The sequence below is a fragment of the Xenopus laevis genome, chromosome 1S (assembly GCF_017654675.1).
Source record: "Xenopus laevis strain J_2021 chromosome 1S, Xenopus_laevis_v10.1, whole genome shotgun sequence".
Lineage (NCBI taxonomy): Eukaryota > Metazoa > Chordata > Amphibia > Anura > Pipidae > Xenopus > Xenopus laevis.
In genome coordinates, this window is record NC_054372.1 from 198123379 (window position 1) to 198135946 (window position 12568).

The window sequence follows — 12568 nt, forward strand, 5'->3', positions numbered from 1 at the left end:
GGAACTCTGAGTATCACTCATGTATTATAAGGGATAATGTACCCCCTACTGTAAATGATAAGGATATTAGAAGTCACTGAGGGGTTGTTCTGTGACCATATAAAGGCACAAGGCTGCAGGCTGAGTTATACAGGGAACTCTGAGTATCACTCATGTATTATAAGGGATAATGTACCCCCTACTGTAAATGATAAGGATATTAGAAGTCACTGAGGGGTTGTTCTGTGACCATATAAAGACACAAGGCTGCAGGCTGAGTTATACAGGGAACTCTGAGTATCACTCATGTATTATAAGGGATAATGTACCCCCTACTGTAAATGATAAGGATATTAGAAGTCACTGAGGGGTTGTTCTGTGACCATATAAAGGCACAAGGCTGCAGGCTGAGTTATACAGGGAACTCTGAGTATCACTCATGTATTATAAGGGATCATCTTTGTCTGCCAAGGTTAAATCTCCTAGATGGTTGACTATTTTTATTGGACACTACTGGGTTCGCTTGGCTGTAGCTGGGAATGATGGGAGCTCTAACATGGAGAAGTCACAGAGGGGTTCTCTGCAGATGTTATTGAATATACTTATTTAACACGTCTATCCTTTCTTCTGATTTCACGTAACAATGTTTTCTCAGAACCAAAAGTTGATTTCTTATTTGATAACAGGGGGCCTCCTCGAGCCTGGTGGTGAAGTTTGCAGACACGGACAAGGAACGCACAATGAGACGGATGCAGCAAATGGCCGGCCAGATGGGCATGTTCAATCCCATGGCTGTTCAGTTCGGAGCTTATGGTGCCTACGCTCAAGCAGTAAGTGATTTTTCTCCTGCCACTTGGGACATAGTTGGGGGCTGTCTTCAGGGGTAGTTTTTCTTTAACACCTGGTAACTAGGACCTTGTTTGGGTTCACTGCAGCAGACAAGCAAGTCTGTACTGATATGATGCCTCAGAGGACATCAATGTGTAAGAATTGTGCAACTTACAGCCAGGCAGTATTGTATAAATATAGGTTATTTAACCATAAAACACTAGGCTTCCTTGACTGCTCTCCAAAGATCTAGACACATTTGTGATGGTCCTACAGCAGCAGGAGGCTTCGGCCAAGAGGAATAGTGAGCACCTTGCCATAAGCAGCTCTGTACCACATATTAAATGAAAGTCCCATGACAATTATCCTCTCTACAATCTTGTCCTCCTCCTATTGCATTAGAGGTATGCCTGGGTGGAAAGGGGCATCTGTTCTGCCAGAGATCAGCAAGCCTAGAAATGTCCTTGTACTGTATATGAGGGTAATTAGGTTTTTGTCCAGAGTTCTATGGTAGGACCAATGCAGTAGGACCAATATAGCAGGACCAATCTAGCTGCTGGATAGTTGTGGTGGAGTAAAATGCCAAAATATTTTTAATGTGTTTCACATTCTGGCCTCCCAAGCAGATCCTGGTGCAAGTTGAGGCCACACATGGAGTTTCTCGTGCACTTGAGTGATTATTATAATTATAATTGATGTTTGCTCTCAGAGAGACTTGTGTATATCCAAAGGTGCAGGGTGAGCATAGAACATGATGCAGTGCTCTTTATGACTTCATTTGGAGCTTCCACTCAAGAACATTATCCAAGGAGGCATCAACTCGTATTAGGGACTTTGCAAATAAAACTTGATAACTCAGAATGCATTCAAAACCCTAAAGAATGGTCTCAGAATCCTTAACTAGTTTTGCCACACATGCAACTTCTCTAGACTCATGTTTCCCCCTTTATATTTCAGCAGTTGTGTTGCTAATCAGACTCCAAAAGCTATAAGAATAATATCCTTGTTCAAAGTCGTTTGGGTTCCAGTTTAGGTAACTGTTGGCCTCCTGCTTGCAGATGTTCAAGGGGGTCCCTATTGTTTGATGGAAATGAATCACATGCTGATTAATTAAGATACATTGTTGAAGAATGCCAAGCAATGCATTATAATTATAGGATTCCAGAGTTTTTCCTTTTATCTGCGCTGTTTTATTGCTGCTTATGGAGAAGAACGGGCATTTACTGGAGGTGGTGAGAAGCAGTAGTTAGTCAAGCTATTTCTTCTGCCCAACCACGGGAAAGGAATATTAAACTTTTGAAAGCTGCAGGGAACATTGAATGTTATGAAATCCTATTAGGAAGCTAATGGCTCTAGTGTATGATCAGTGTCACACACTCCAATGCTTTCTCACAACGACAACTTCATATTTTACACTTTTCTCATACGGTGATCATTTTTAAAGCTTTGCCAGGGTATCATGGCTCATGTATATTCATATATCTTGAGGTTCTTATTTCATTTTACATCAGACAGGCTCTTTTCATTTAATAAGAATGGATTTCCTACCATAACACCCTAAGAAAGGAAAAGGAAAACTGACATTTGTCATTCACAGTATATTCCTGTATCACCAGGGTGGTCGTTGGTTGTGCTGGGACCCAAGAGAAAAAAAATCTAAATTAATTGTCCAAAATGTCTTAGAGTTCTGTGATTTCTGTTAGCCTTATAAATTGCAATATTAGGTTACCCTTATAATTCTTCATCTACAGAATATGGTTATGTTCGTGGGCAGAACTATCTATATCTTAATGGAGACCCTATAACCAGTGTATGATATCTTCATACATATCTCTTGCTGGTCATATCAGGATATATGTAGGCAGTCCTGTCCACTTGGAGGCCTTTGTATGACACAAGTGACCCCCAAGCCTAGTCATTTGCAATATTAGATCACTGATTCAGAACACAGCATATGTGTAATAACTTACCCCGGTAGGGGTTGTGGAGTTCAGCGGGGACGCCCGCCGCACTCCAAGTGGGGACGCCCGCAGGGATCTTCTGCGCCTAGGGCGCGCGCGCTGCTTCTCTCTGCGTCTTAAAGGCGCATGCGCGCTGACGTGTGACGTCAGCGCGCAATGGCGCGAATTTTGAATATATTTAAAGGGACAGTTTGTAATTGTAGATTGCCCGTGATAGGATTGATATCCTGGTGCTTCCTGTGTTTGTGCTTGCTGATCCTGACCTTGATTCTTGTTTGATTACCCGTGTATGACCCTGCTTGTATACTGACTACTCTGAACTCTGAATATTGACCCAGCCTGAACTTTGACCACTCTCTTGCCTGATCCCATCTGTCTGATTGATACCTGGTTTTGACCCTTGCCTGCCTGACAATTCTGATTTCCGCCTGCCTCGATCCAGCCTGTCTGACCATCCGCTTGCCTTGACCTTTGTACCGTGACCTTCGGCCTAAAGACTCTGCTACCTGCCGTGCCCCTTTGCCAGCCAGAACATCTCGCCTTGTACCCGTCGTTAAGTCCAGGTGGCACCCAAGTAAGCTGAGGGCTCCTCCCGAAGCCCAACGGTGGTCACACTACTGGTGAAGCCGAGCCGAGACCAGGGTGCTTAGCATTTGTTCTGGTATCGGGTGCCGGCCATGACAATATGACACCCTCTGGGACATATAATGCCTCTCCGCTGTACCGGTTCTGATCCATAACTCAATAAAGACTTGTTCAGTGGGTAGGGCCTAGGGTGGTAAATGGGCTTGACTTGGCATAAACGGGCATGATTTAAGAGACCAGAGAAAGTTGCCTGCAGATAGAATTGAAATCTGGTTATTCCAGTGCTATAACCCATAACAACCAATCAATATTAGCTCTGAATGTTCAACTGCAGTTCACCAAATGAGTGTATTTCTGACATTGAGCCAAGACACTTAAGCAGAGCATCCAATGCACCTGCAGAGCTGTCAGCATTATTTAGATGGGAAGGGTGGAAAATCCTATCACCCAAGGATCATAGCCCTTGGTTATGCATTAGAAGAAGACAATTGATTGTTTGCAGCCTGTACAAGAGCTAATAGTCTGCCAATAAGTTGCAGCCAATATTGAGAAAAATTGAGAAGTTTGGGAATTCTCCTTCATGTTCTCATCCCTCAACAACTGATTCATACTGAGAAAGTTTAACCTGACACCAAACATATTGTCTTTTAAGACCCTCAGGTCTTTCTGATAAACTCAACTTTTATGTGTACGTTCTTCGGAGAGGTTAAATAATTTAGAGCAGCTTCTTCTCTGTATCGTCCGTGGGGCTGAAGCGTTCTGCTCTCTGTAGTCAAACCTGCTGAATAAAAAAGCAGAATAAAAATAAGCACCGCTAAATTCATGTAATGAAATGTGACTTATAAGCACATGGGTCAGAGTAAAAACTAAACTGAGCAACTTGATGGACACCTTGATCTTCTGACTGCTCGGAATGAGTTCTCCTTCCATAATCCCACAAAGAACGGCCATATGTCAACAAGACAGGTTACAGGCTGACCTCTTGTATTGTTCAGTAAATGTGTTTATGTAACCCTTTCCTGGCGCTATCCTCAGAGCAATATTACGCTGCAATTTAAAAATGTTGCTTGTTGTATTTACCATTTTCTCCTTCAGGAAGTTTAAGGTCCAAAGAGAAGAACTTTTTATTTACAGATTTCCTTCCATACATGCATCTCCGTTCGTTTTCACACTCCAGAGTATTCAAAACAGTCACATCACAGCTCAGTTACAGTCACTCTATCACTTGCCAAGCAATCACCTTTAAATTCCTGACAGCCCAGCGTATACGCTACGCCCCCCCCCTGTCCTACTCCGGGTAGGAATTTCTTGCTCCTCCTTCAGGATGCCTATGCCTCACTGACACTTCTGCCCTCACTGGCTTAGCCTTGGCTCTTAAGCCTCTACCTCTTCATTGGGGTCTTAGCTACCCATGCTAGCTATCCCTAAACTACCTAGTGCTTCACACTGATTGCCCTGCCTCTATCTAATTCTAGAGTGAAAAGAACCCCACCCTGGGTGTGTCTTCTCCTTATATACTCTTATGGTCCCTCTAGAGGCTGGGGAAGGGATTATACTAAACACCAAAAATTACCCTCTACACCAGAGGTCCCCAACTTTTTTTACCCGTGAGCCACATTCAAATGTAAAAAGAGTTGGGGAGCACAAGCACAAGCATGAAAAAGTCCCTTGGGATGCCAAATAAGGCTTGTGATTGGCTATTTGGTAGCCCCTATGTGGACTGGTAGCCTTCAGGAGCTCTGCTTGGCACTATACTTGGTTTTTATGCAATTAAAACTTGCTTCCAAGCCTGGAATTAAAAAAATGGTTGGGGATCACTGCTCTACACTTTCAATGACAAAAAATGGCCAATTATTCAACATTTACAATTTTCCATTTTACACATTTTACACCCACATTTTCATACAACACTCGGTCACCCTCTTACATGCTGGAGAACCTGAGAACCCTCTGCAGGACTGAGGAGAGAGACTCCTGGTAATTATATTCCAAGTGCCTCCACCAAACTGGGTTCCAAGGGATACACCTCAAGGAAATTTGTCCCAGTGTTTTGAGGGACAAACACTCTATATTACCCCCTCTATTAAATTTGGATTGAAGGCTTTGAAAGCATCCAGTGCTGTGATTTCTGTTGGAAACCATGGAGCTCAGATCAAAGTGTTGAGTGAAATGTAAGATTTGTAATGTTCATATATGGCCAGTTATGGGTGACATAGTGGCGCCAGCAAGAAATCAATGGCTGCCAGTGTATATCTCTGTGTTTTCAGCAACATCTGATAGCAACATAGTAGCTTTGTTGGAATCATTTGGGGAAGGTTCAGAGAGCCTTGGCATGAGCAGATGAACTGGCATCCAGAAGTTTTTAAATAAACATGAAAACCTGGTCCATCTGGCGGAGATACCTGCTGCTACCGGCCAGACCCAGGGAATACAGTGGGCTGTGTGTTCCAGGGGAGAACAGCGGTGCAAAAAATGAGAGTTGTGAGTTTTTCTTCAAAAACAATAACCAAAAGTAATAGTTAAAAATTCAAATAATTTATTTAGGATATACAGGTGATGCCTGAGAACGGCGGTGCAGTCAGAGCAGCTTGTTGCCATTGCTTGGACTCCCAGCATCCTACAAGCAAACACAACCAATGGTTTCTTATATTAACACGCAACAAGACCCCTATAATAACATTACTGTTTCTAGGAATGAATGATGTTTGCGGGGAGCAGGGTGGGCATTTACAGACATTTAGTTCCTAGTTCCTGCCTCTAATTCCTTTCTGGCACTCATGTGACTACCTCTACTTCCTGTCTGCACTCATGTGACTACCTCTACTTCCTGTCTGCACTCATGTGACTACCTCTACTTCCTGTCTGCACTCATGTGATTGCCTCTACTTCCTGTCTGCACTCATGTGATTGCCTCTACTTCCTGTCTGCACTCATGTGACTACATCTACTTCCTAAAAAGTCGCAAAGGGAGACAGACCTATTTTTCTAGAAAATTCACCTTAAAAGGAGAGGGAGGTATAATTTACTGGTATAGGATAATTTATTTGGAAAGAAAGAAGTAAAAACCCCCACTCACTTATTACGAAGGAAAAATTAATTAATAAATAACTTGAATTCAATTAAATCAATTAATCATTTATAATATTTTAATTGGTGAAAGAGTGTACAGAATTCATCAATCAATTAAAGTGCCAGTGCTTGAATATAATGCTCGATACCTATAAATATCGAATTAATAGCTTATATTTTTTGAAAATATAATTGATTAAATCCTTAAAAAACTGTACCATTAATTGTGAGAAGATAAATTGAAATAAGTTAATAAAATTACTCAGTGTTCCTGATAAGGAGTCGCAATTGAATTAGCTTAACGTTGTGAGCTTGAATTCATTAAGTTAAAGTGCTAGTGCTGTGAAATAAGTTAAGGTGAATTAATTGATTTAAAGGATAAAAATCTTTTGTCCTAGACCGTCATTTGGAAATTGAAGTAGGAATAGGAAAATGATAGAGGTGGAGAGGTCCCAAAAACTTCAGAGGTATTTTCTATGCCCTGGGACTCCACATGATAAGAAAGTCAAACACTGGGAACCGTGGTCTCAATGGTAACCGTATCTATCTCATTTGGAAGAGGCTAAACTCAACTATAAAACCACAGATCCTTCAGTGTCATTGATAGTATTAGAAGAAAAGAATATCAAAGGTGGTACTAGGATAGCTAGAGAGCTCTCAATTAGGTAAAAAAATAGAAATAAGGTTAAAATCAAGAATAAAGTGAAGGACTATGCCAACGCGTTTCGCTGAAAAGCTTTTTCAAGGCAAATTACACATAAAAATACCTCTACTTCCTGTCTGCACTCATGTGACTACCTCTACTTCCTGTCTGCACTCATGTGACTGCCTCTACTTCCTGTCTGCACTCATGTGACTACCTCTACTTCCTGTCTGCACTCATGTGACTACCTCTACTTCCTGTCTGCACTCATGTGACTGCCTCTACTTCCTGTCTGCACTCATGTGACTGCCTCTACTTCCTGTCTGCACTCACGTGACTGCCTCTACTTACCTCTCTGGATGTGGCTGGCACATTTGGCTGAGGTGACGGCACATTTGGCTGACATCACAGGGTGGTGCATTGATCGATTGGGGTGGGTGGAATGGGGTGGAGGGTCTGGGGAGGGGGAGGGGGAGGGGGCAGATATGGTGGAATGTGCATTGAGGAGGATCCAGGACTGCTCAGGGAGGTGGGAATGTTAGGGGGGAATACAGTTAGTGGCAATTACATTACATTAGCTGATGGTTCCTATTCCTGACAAAGTGCTCATATGTATCTTCTCCCTCCCTGACAAAGTGCACACGCTACTGTCTCTACTGGCAAAAACATGATTCCACGTGTTTCTGTTTCCTTCCTAACAAAGGACACATGTGACTGTCTCTACTTCCTTATCGACAAAGGACACATGTGACTATCTCTACTTCCCTCCTGACAAAAGACACATGTGACTGTCTCTACTTCCTTCGTGTTAAAGGACACGTGACTGTCTCTACTTCCTTCCTGTTAAAGGACACATGTGACTGTCTCTACTTCCTTCCTGTTAAAAGACAAATGAGACTGTCTCTACTTCCTTCCTGTTAAAGGACACGTGACTGTCTCTACATCCTTCCTGTTAAAGGACACATGTGACTGTCTCTACTTCCTTCCTGTTAAAGGACACATGTGACTGTCTCTACTTCCTTCCTGTTAAAGGACACATGTGACTTTCTCTACTTCCTTCCTGTTAAAGGACACATGTGACTGTCTCTACGTCCTGGCAAAGTACACAAGTGACAAAAGCACAGCACTCCTCTCTTGCTTTATGGCTGAACTTCTAGGTTTAGGATGCAAATGTCAGTATATTGTAGCCAAGAAGGCAAAGGTTTATCTTAAGCTTAGTTACCCAGGTGACCCATTCCTTTTAAACGCTGTTTCTTTCCGCTGCTCTGGGAAGCAGTGATGCATAGCTGGTGGGATTCCAGATGATGTGGAAGTAGAACCCCCAGTGTCCCCTGGAAGTTAAAGTTCTGTACGGGAACCAGTTTTCCATACCTGCTCAGTAAGCTGCATGTGGCAGACCAGTTTTTCTGGCAGGTAAAAATGTGTTTATATAAAGAGCAGAGATATCCAAGCTGCAGCCCTCTAACTGCTGTTGAACTGCAACTCCCAGCATCTTATGGCAGCTGGCAGTTGCAGTTAAGTGACAGCTGGAGGCCGTACGCTGGACACACCTGAGCATCTGCTTCCATGAAGGTTGGGCTGTGACAGTGGAACGTCTCCCTATGAACATCCTACGTCTGACCCTAATCATTATCAGTTGATGATTATTGTAGTACTGTGACCTCATGATCTCGGTGTGACCTTTGCCCGTATGTCTGTGGTTACTTGGGCTTGTTCCCAGTCCTTCATTTCAGTAACTGATGTTACATAGTGTGGCCCCCACATTGGACTGATAGATTGATAGAATGGGCGGGGGGTCCTGGTCGGTAACACGTGATATTTTTTCTCTGTTCTCTTTGTTCCAGCTGATGCAGCAGCAAGCCGCCATCATGGCATCCGTAGCACAAGGAGGTTACTTGAATCCCATGGCGGCCTTCGCAGCGGCCCAGATGCAGCAGATGGCGGCCCTCAACATGAACGGTCTCGCAGCGGCCCCCATGACACCAACATCAGGTGAGAGGAAGCATTTGTTATTCCAACATGTTACAGAAAACCATAGGTGGAGAATAATGAAGATTTAGGGAGGCTGAGCCTATCCAAAAAGTGTGGGAGGAAACCCGGGACAATATACAGTTTGTAGATAGTGCCCTGGCTGGAATAGAACTCAGGACCCCAGTGCTACAAGGCTGCAGGGTTAGAATGACTCGGGATGTGAATAGGGCTGAACAAATAAAACAATTCCATCCTCAGATTAAAGGTCTTTTTTAATTGAGTGCCATGGACACATCATATAGGAAGACGTGCCAGCACTCCATTGTGACATCAACATTAAACAATCAAGCACTCTATTGTGGCATCAACATTAAACATTCAATCACTCTATTGTGGCATTAACATTAAAGGGACACAACAGTTTGCCATTTGTCTTTATTTTTTTATTTTTATGGGTTTCCCATGAGCCAGGGGGGGTTTTAGAGACTGCTGCATAGTAAAGACAACCATATTGGGTACCCTCTCCATGGGCAGAAGTATGGCTGCCGTCCTATTGTTCTGATTGTGAAGGCAAAGTGCGCCCATACATGTATCAATAATCATACGTTTGTTTTCAGACGATTTGATTGGTACATGTATGTTCATTTCCAGGTTAAAGGGGGAATAAAATGTACATTTGCTTGGGTGTTACTTTCATATTGTCATTGGAATCCATACACATTTATCAAGGGTCCAATTTCGAATTCAATCGCATTTTTTAAAACTCCCATAAATTTGACTAGTTGAAATTTATAATTAAAATCCAATTTTTTATCATTTAAACAATTTGAAAATTCAAATCAAAATCGATTTGAATTCAATCAAGCTCGATTTGAGTTTCTCTCCGTAAAAAAACTCGAATGTCAAGAAGGCTGTAAACAGGCTGGTGATCCCTGCACCTCTCCCATTGACAAACACTGTCGGACTTGGGGGGTCCAGGGCTGCAACTTCAGTGGACCCCTTGTGACCACAATCGGAAGAGGTAAAGAAGAAGAGAGTCCAGGGCTGGATTTGATCTCCTGCACTGAACGGCCAGAAAAATATACAATGTTTCGAAAACTTTATTGGCTTTTGGAAGAGAGCCCAGAATATGTGGCAGGTGCACTTAGATACTTTTGTAACAATTTAAGATAAGCAAAGAAGCAATTGTAACAATTTAAGATAAGCAGGTCTCTTGGGGAAACTGTGATTGCACCTTAAAGAGCCATTCACTTTCATTAGCAAAACTGTAATAACACATAAAAAACACAGAAATGTGTTGAAACTTTCATAACTTGACAAATTTTGTAACATGAACATGCTAATTAGGGGTGTGGCCACAAAAATCTTCAAAAATTTTTTTGTCCCTCTTTTTTTTCAAAATGTTGGGAGGTATAGATGTTTATATAGTGCTGTTCTCTGAAAGCTTCATTTGGATGTACAGTCAGAAGCAGCAATGCCCCAGACACAAGCATATAAGCATTAGTAGCCACGCTTTAGTGCCCCTTATCACTCCAGCACTTGCTTTTGGGGTAGGGATACACCAAATCCAGGATTCTGCCCAGCCGAACCGAATCCTAATTTGCATATGCAAATTAGGGACGGGGAAGGAAATCGCATGACTTTTTGTCACAAAACAAGGAAGTAAAAAAAAGTTTCCTCTTCCCACCACTAATTTGCATATGCAAATTAGGGTTTGGTTTCTGTATTCGCCCGAATCCTTTGCGAAGGATTCAGGGGTTCGGCCAAATCCAAAATAGTGGATTCGGAGCATCCCTAATTTGGGGCTTTTGTAAATTACCTGAATCACTATGTCCCCCCCCTGCATATTAACACAACCTTAACCCAGTGCTACATGTCCTGTTACCACATAAAACATATGGAAGTGGTTCCCACTGACTGAATATATCAAGTAAGGCAAGCAATATGGCAGCGCACCCTGTAACATCCGCTCATTTGTGTTCTTTGCTTAATTCCAGGTGGAAGCACCCCCCCAGGTATCACTGCACCAGCTGTGCCTAGCATTCCATCTCCAATCGGGGTCAATGGCTTTACTGGCATCCCAACACAGGCCAATGGTCAGCCTGCCGCCGAAGCTGTATATGCTAATGGAATCCACCCATACCCAGGTAACCACTGTGGCGAGGGACATTTAGTGATACTTTCTCTCTGAATCCCAGCAAATATGTCTCCTTTCATCCTAGTATTAGCTGGTGACTATTAGCTGGTGAGTCTGACATTGTCCAGTGTAACACAGAGGCTGCTGCAATATCCTGCCATACAAATAAATACATGTTGTGTTTGTGCCTGATTGCTGTTTGGGACTCCTTTACTAACCCCATGGGCACAGGCAATTAAGAGCTAATTCATTAGCTGGAAGAACCCCCAGGTCCAGGGTATCAGGGTTCCCTTGCATTATGTGCACTTGCATGTAATTCACAGAGCAGCCTGAAGGGGTGTAGGTCCCTTTCCGTACCTGTAATGCAATCTTAATTTTCTATCCATTTGCACTTGCCCTTGTATCTATAAGGGTAGAGCTTTTTTCGTTGGATCGACGCCCGCCGACAAAACGCCCGCGACAAGTCGGATAGAGTCGCACACGTGAAGATATAATTGAACTGAATGAAAAGTCAGAGTTAACAACTACGCGGTCCAACTGTCAGATGAAGACGCTGCTTTCTGCGTCCACATTCAAAAGTCGTGTCGCGTCGGATGTAATTTAGTTGTTACCTCCGACTTTTCATTCAGTCCAATAATATCTTCAAGTGTGTGACTTTTTGGCGTTTTGTCGGCGGGCGTCCAATCCGACGAAAAACGCTCGTGGAGCTCTACCCTAAATGAATTGCACAAAAATAACGAATGTAACAGAACTAGGCAGGGCCCGAGCTCAGGGACCCAATATGCTTCAGTCTGAGGGACCTGGAAACTGTTATCCAGAATGCTCAGGACCTGGGGTTTTCTGGATAAGGGATCTTTCCATAATTTGGATCTTCATACCTTAAGTCTACTAGAAAATCATATAAACATTAAATAAACCCAATAGGCTGGTTTTGCTTCCAATAAGGATTAATTATATCTTAGTTGGGATCAAGTACAAGCAACTGTTTTATTATTACACAGAAAAAGGAAATTATTTTTAAAAACTTGGATTGTTTTGATAAAATGGAGTCTATGGGAGATGGCCTTTTCATAATTCGGAGCTTTCTGGATAACGGATCCAATACCTGTATTTTAGATGAGGAAGTGATCAGTAAAGGGAAGAAGGGGAGGCGAATGGATTCTTATGCTCCCCACAATAGAATGGGGGCCGCTCATTTTCCTAAACATTATCTTATCAAACGCGGTGCCTTTTGCAGTTTCTCTTTGATCAGCATATTATTTCTGTTATTGTCGTTATTGTTGTGTGTGTGGCTAATTAATGACAAACAGTAAACGCTGGCTGCCTAATCATGGCATCAGCTGTCCTAATCAATCTTAATAACACAGACTGAGGCTGCCGCGGCCTGGGATTCTA

At 42.7% G+C, this 12568-nt stretch overlaps 1 protein-coding gene across 13 annotated transcripts in view; it reads left to right on the forward strand.

The window, feature by feature from the left end:
• The window catches only part of LOC108705540 (CUGBP Elav-like family member 4), a 614898-nt gene that overhangs the window by 565906 nt on the left and 36424 nt on the right, over positions 1-12568 (forward strand). For 12 of the 13 annotated variants that reach the window (XM_041580672.1, XM_041580670.1, XM_041580671.1 and 9 more), the window contains 3 exons: positions 666-809; positions 8910-9057; positions 11034-11183. In XM_041580672.1, the coding sequence (XP_041436606.1) occupies positions 666-809; positions 8910-9057; positions 11034-11183 (442 nt within the window). The remainder of the gene's footprint in view (positions 1-665; positions 810-8909; positions 9058-11033; positions 11184-12568) is intronic. The other variant, XM_041580663.1, reaches the window with a different exon arrangement.